This window comes from Chaetura pelagica, unplaced genomic scaffold (genome assembly GCF_000747805.2).
Source record: "Chaetura pelagica isolate M959 unplaced genomic scaffold, ChaPel_1.0 scaffold433, whole genome shotgun sequence".
Taxonomy (NCBI): domain Eukaryota; kingdom Metazoa; phylum Chordata; class Aves; order Apodiformes; family Apodidae; genus Chaetura; species Chaetura pelagica.
Genome location: NW_009952574.1, coordinates 81,198 through 87,929, shown reverse-complemented (window position 1 = coordinate 87,929; position 6,732 = coordinate 81,198). Strand labels below are relative to the sequence as shown.

General features: G+C 43.6%; 1 protein-coding gene across 1 annotated transcript in view; it reads right to left on the bottom strand.

Moving 5' to 3' along the window:
- The window catches only part of PODN (podocan), a 24,648-nt gene extending 20,217 nt beyond the window's left edge, over positions 1-4,431 (bottom strand). Inside the window, exon 1 of the mRNA XM_009993585.1 lies at positions 4,378-4,431. Within this exon, the coding sequence (XP_009991887.1) occupies positions 4,378-4,431 (54 nt within the window). The remainder of the gene's footprint in view (positions 1-4,377) is intronic.
- Between the last annotated feature and the right edge of the window lie 2,301 nt (positions 4,432-6,732).

The following is a 6,732-nucleotide window of genomic DNA, read 5'->3' as shown; positions in this document are numbered from 1 at the left end:
GCCCGCCCGAGACCCCCGCACCTCCCGGACCCAGGCCCAGCCCCGCCGCCTTCCTCCCCCCCTGCCCCGGGGGTCTCCATGTGCTTCTCCAGCCCGCGGGGACCGGGGGGCGGCATCGCCCCCCCAGCGCTCCCGCCTCCTCCTCCGCTCACACCTTGCGTGCAAGTTACTTGTAGCGGACACACCGTCTTATTGCCGATAAACAGTAGGCGCTGCGGGTTGCTGAAATGAGCAAACCGGCCCAGAAAAACAGCTGCAGGAGTTCCTGTGAGGAACAGGCTGATGTTTGGAGGGGAAGAAAAAAAAAAAAAAAAAAAAAAAAAAAAAAAAAAAAAAAAAAAAAAAAAAAAAAGCCAATAACAAAAAACCTTCCGAGAACAAAACTTCTTGTTTTGTTCACCATCTGAAGTGAGATTTTCTTGGTGGGGCTCAACTTGCCCATCTGCTCTGCAGCAGCAGCAGGAAAAGCTCAGCCTGACTGCAGGCCGTGGCTGGTGTGAGTCCATGGGGCTGAGCACACCAGCTCACACAACTGCTGTGGCTCCTGCTTGACCCTGCTGTGGGCTGCAGGTTCCCAACCTTGTTTTCCAACATCCTCCCCACCACCCCTGACTCCTTGAGTTATTTATTGCTTTCTTCATGTTGAGAAACAGCAGATCCCAGAGGTTTATAAAGGAGGTTGTGCAATGTTGCTTCTATGTAACTGTTGGTCATGGTGTTCCTCACGATTTTGCACAGGGAAGAAACTCTTTTTGCTAATGTAAATAAAGTGTGCTGGAAAAAGAGTGACACACAAACTGTCAGGATGTCTCTGAGGAGCTGCTTCACGAGCATAAAACAGTAACAAAACCTCATGGCTACTGAAAACAAAATGGGCTTCCTATTGATTTTGGACAGTGCTGATCTGAACCTCAGAGACCTGGCTGATGTTCAGCTTTTATCTTTCTGGCAGCAGGTTAAAATAATTCAAACAGCAGTTGAATATCTGCTTGGACCAGCCAGCTGGTCCTAATCCAGGCCCCTCGATCTCATTTGTTGCCCTTCTCAGATTTCATACATAATGATTTGCAGTAAGAGCTGGTAATGGCTTGTCTTTTATCCTTTCAGAAATTCTTCTTGCAAGTATTTGCCAGTGATGAGAAATTCTTACCTAGCTGATCTTTTAAGGTGAAAAAGCACAATGGATTCATGACCTTAATATGAAATAAGTGCTCAGTTCACCTCTGCCAGCCCAGGTTCCCTCTTTGCACTGGAAACAAGACCCTCCCAGAGCCAGACTGGCAGCTGTCAGACTGGTGCATCTCCACTTAAATGCACAGGGCTTTGCTGCTCTTCACCAGCTGAAATTATCAGGGGCTCTCACAGTTTGGGTGCTTGGGAGGCACTGTACAAGTCCTGCTCTCAGTCAGAGTCATGAAAACCTCACATAATTTCTTTAAACACTGACTGACACTTGGGGAAATGGGAGAAGCTGGGACTACAGGACAGACCATCCCAAGATATGGATGGTTTTGCTTTGGTCCTGGTCTTTGCTACAAACTTATTGATTTTAAGTGATTAGTGATTACTTAGTGATTTTAAGCAGTTAGCATTATTGGCTTGATCCCTCTTCTCCCTGCTCCATGATTCCACTGCTTCCATATCTGTAAAAGCTGAATATTATCTCCTTTATAAAACATTCCAGAGATCTGATGGTATTCCTTATATGGCAGCTAGATATTAATAGTGAGATCAGACTTGTCCATGTGAGTGTGCCAACACTGGATTAGTAAAATCCTCAGTATTTGGTGACCTAATCTCAGAAAATATTTCAGAAATCTTCTAGAAAATAATCTCAGAAAATAATCTCAGAAAGTAATCTCAGAAAGTCCCACTACCAGATCTTGAACAGTATTTTCCCCTATCTATCATCTTATTCTTATACATACTTAAAAAAGAAACTAAAAAAACAACATGCACCTCACAACCAGCCCTGCTGTGACAGTACCAACATTGTTCCCATAACAGAGTTACCTCATGGATGATATTGGGCTCTATAGACTTGCAATGTGCTGATTTTTCCACATATATAGATTTAAAATATTTAAATTTTAAACATGAAATATTGTATCTACTGCTCACTAAAATTTCTGAGGTGATCTCACCCTGTTGTCATCAATATGCATGCTTCTGCTTCTATGCCTTTGAAATAAATGCTGCTCTGGTACCACAGGGAGACACTCTGGATACAGAAACATCTGCTTGCATCTGGAGCACAGGCAGTAAAATCAGGCACGATTTTGATTTTTAGTTCAAAGGAAGTCTGAAGTAATTAATTGCATTTGAGCTTATTCTCATGGGCCTGATCCAAAACCTTATTAAGAAAGTCTACTAAAGAAGTAGCTTAGAATCCACTAGAAGGGGTCCTCTTTCCTTGCTGTCAGTGGGCTTTGAATCAGGTCCTTCCACCCAAAGACTGAAGTTACACTGAAACCAGCTCAGGACTTTCTCTGGTTGCACCTTCCTGAGTCCCAGCAGGACCCACCCTGATTTCTGCACTTTGCTGCCACACAGCATCAGAGGCTACAAAAGGTACCATCTCAAGAAGTAAGCTAAAGTTCAGGAGTTACTGTGCATTTCTCAGCTACTGCAGCTACCTCAGTGAACAACAGAATCATGTTCAAAATCTCTCATCTCTCTATCTGTTACTCTCCAAACACATCCTTACAGGACACACACAGAGATAGAAAAACATACTATCCTTCAATATCAAGAGGTTAACTGAGTTTGTTACTTGCATTGAATATCTTTTCTAAAAGTTACAGCTGAAAGGCAGGCTGCTGGATGTTGTCTGATAATCCAGTTTAAGAAAAAAAAAATAAAGTGCTGAAAAACTCACCTTTGCTGTCAGTGATCAGATGAATGGAGAAGAACATTTTTCTTGCCCCCACAGGCTCTCACAGCTCATGCCATGTCGCTTACAGGCGCTGAACTCAGAGTGAGTTTCCCCTTTCCAAGCCAGATCCTTTCCAGATGTGAGCAGCAGAATTAGAGGGAGTAATAGGCAACCCTCTACCAACGAGAGTTTCCTGAACTTCCCAACAAAATCAGAGAGGAATTTTCCAAAGTCACTATATGGGAAAATGTGAGCAGGAAAGAGGCAACAGCTATAGCCTGAATATAAAGACTTGGGGAAGAAACAATCTCCCATTGCTTTTTGTCAATAGGGTTTGCAAGATCCATGAGAGATGCCAAAATCCAGCATGCTGGAACTGACAGAAGAGAAGCAGAGACAGCGTGTACTTCAGCGTCTCATTGCAGGATACCAGAGCTGCACTGTCCGTTACTAGATCTTTAATATTAGCCACATCCAACACAAAATCTGAATTCCAAGTGGGAATGTCCTCCCATTCCCTGGGGGTCTGGTTCAAATTAGCCAGGAACAGACAGATCAGCAGTTTTTTCCTGAATTTCATTTCCCTCCCCTTTAACCCCCTGGTTTTCAACCCATCAACTGATCGTCAGGGACCAGCAATAGACAGGCTGGAACTACAAATGCCTCAGAGGCAAAATCTCCAGATTTGATATAACAGCTCATCTACCCCATCTCTTTTGTAACTTCTAAGCCACATATTACAGCACTAAAGATCAAAACAACCCCCCCCCACCACATACACACAGTCCAGCCCTGGTCACGTTTAGCACAGGAGCCTCACATTCCTTATGCCTTCTCTCTTGGTGAAAAAAACAAACCAAGAGAGGAACATGCTGTTTATAACACAGTACGCTCCAGCTGCTGCAAAACTTTTAAGAAAACAACACAGCTTTTTGTCACTGACAGCAGTTACTATTTTAAATATAAAGCCACCTGCTTTGTGAATGCCCCACAGTGCCCCGTACAGTACCTCCAAAAATCTGCTGAGGATCTGTCCTCGCCAAGAACACGACCTTCTTGCTGAATTCCAAAAAGGGGACACTGATTTTTTCCTCTCAACTCCAGCTGAACTAAAGTCTACAGCAATTAAGTTATTTCCTCCCTCTCTTCTTCCAGGCTCATATCAACTGGAACTGATCCCCCTCTGTGCCACGTGTAAGTTTCAACAGTTAGTGTAGGAAGCCTCTTTTTACTAAAACAAAAATAAAAACAAAACAAAGCTGACTGTTTTTTCTCAGGGATTCAGAGATGCAGGATACACTTGCCTGCTGCCCTTTCTATATTAGAGTGCCCTGAGCCCATACAACAACATTCACAGTGTTCTCAGGCAGGAGAGAAAAACTGTGCTTACTTTGGAGGACCACTCCATCTTAGCCCAGCCTGCCAAGAGGAGTAGGGTGACCACCTGGCTCACTGTTAATGCCAGAGGAGCCCACAAGGGAGAGGAAGAGAGCAGGACTCACCCTTCCCCAGAAGTGCACTTCTGTTTTTGTTGTGCAAGTATAGTATGTAGCCATCGTGTAGCATCTAGAGGTAGTGGATTATAAAAAGACTCTGTGAAAAGAGGGGCCTTACGCCGCCTCAGTGGGGAAATGGAGGCACACGAGTGTCTTAACCGGCAAGGATTACCCAGCAGGACAGAACCAGTACTAGTAACCAGATTTCCCAAGTGCAAAGGTAACACACCCTCTCACCGCACTACAGATTACCTATATATGCTGGGTTTTTTCCAAGCTTTTACTTTCTCCACATCTTAACTTCTTATACCAACATATCCCAAACTTGCAATTCCTACCTTCAGGCCCACTGCTGAATTTCCATCACTGGAAACCCCAGAAAAACCAGAGGTGGAGTCAAACCTATCTAAAGGTTGCCTGACCCACCACTAAACCAAAGGCTATTCCCCAAGCATAGTATATGGACTCAGGCAACCATTGTTTCCAACCACTACAGCTTTCTGGCGCTTTCAGAGGAAAGAACTTCCACTGCAAGACTCACAGCCTAGATAGAATTAGTTGCAGGAAACCTTTCCACTCCAACTTGTGTCTCGGCACTTTTTCCTGTTCCCTTCTGATGGGTGGCAGTGGTGGCTGCAGCCTAAATGAACAAACGTTTTCAGATTTTAAAACTGAAGCTGAAGATTCAGTTTGAAATACGTGACAGCACGCCAGAGTGCTTTTGCAATGGGCCTGGCACACAGGGCACAGTGCAAGACCCAACCTTCTGCACCAGCTCCAGCAGAATACAGTCCCAGTGGTGGTCAAGGACAGACTTTGCTAACTTGAGCTTTTGTTTTTCCAAGATACTCCTGAAGAGCTCAGGGTAAGGACACATCCAGGGCCAAGCTGCAGTACACTATATTCCACTACTATAACTGGGAAAGCCAGAAAACTTACCTGAGTTACACTAAGGCTGCACAGAAGATCAGGACAGCACACAGGTAGATCAAACCCATGAGACCTGCTCAGCTCTGACTTTGTGACTAATGTCACTGTCCTGAAGAGATTATAGATTAAATTTGAACGTAATACGATAAACTCAAGTAAGAGACACCTCAGTGAAGCAGCAACATGGAAGAGAACAAAAGGTATAAGCAGACCTATTGAAGCATGAGCTTCAAGAACAGTTGCTCCACAGGCATCAGCTCACTTGTGACCAGCATGGAGTGAGCCATGAAGCATTCAGATGTTACTTGTAGTTCTGCCTTTAAAGGTAATAAAACATTCTTTATTCTCACATTTATCTGAATTAAATAAGATTCTACAGAGATACTGGCATTCCTAATGTGTCCACTGCAATGTGCTGAGGCTGTGGCTTTATTTGGAAGGAGAGAAAAAAGCCCATTAAAATTCTTTCAAGTAACTTGCCGTGATTTGCTTCAAAAAATGAATAATCAAAACACAAAGAGTGAAAGACTTTTTTGTCTCCGAAGCAGGAAGGGAAGTATTTTTCAAACCTAAGTATGCACAACAGAGCCTGGCCATGAGCCTACTGGCATATGTGCATTGATGTGAATGAACTTTCAGATGTCTGTTCTCCCACAGGACATGTACTGTTTAAAAAAAATAAAGTGCATGACTGCTTTTAATCTACCTGAAATATGGGATACAGACAGAGCGTATTTTGTACTTGCTTTGCACTATTCATGTTCCTTTTAGCCTGCTGCAGTACTAATAGGATATTTCTGTTCCTCTACCACAGTATATAACTAGCACCTCCCAGAGAACCCAGCCAGGGCCATATAAAACCATCTGCTCTTAAGTTAGCAGTGATTTCTTCTTACAGATACAGGGTACAGAACAGCTCATACTGTCACTCCAACAAATTACACTGCTGTTTATTTAAGTAATAAAGGAATTTGTTCCAAACAGTTGGAGTTTTTTTCCAGCATTTGTTCTCCACATGTGTTTTGCTTCCTCAAGTGTTGATTTTTCATAGTTAAGAGACTTTTTCCTGCCTTTTATCCACCAGGCTAATTGCATTCTTTTTCTTTTCTGTCTAACAAGAGCTGACATCCAGCTCCATGCTCTGTGGAACAGGAAGCATTGTAGTTCCTGTTCCAAGGAGGGAACAGTTTAAACTGACCTCAGATGAATTGGACATTGGGGAAATTGACAAATCCAGCCTTGTGAGTATTTGAATTTTTTTCTACTGAGGGAAGATGTAGTCAAATGCTTGTCCTGACCTCCCACATCCTGAAACCATCTCTCACCCAAAGTAGCCCTTTAACCCAGCTGCCACCAACCATGCTCAGCTGTTCACAGTTCCCTCACCTGAGCAAACTAATCTCTCTGCTGCTTACCAAGGGAACCCAGGTT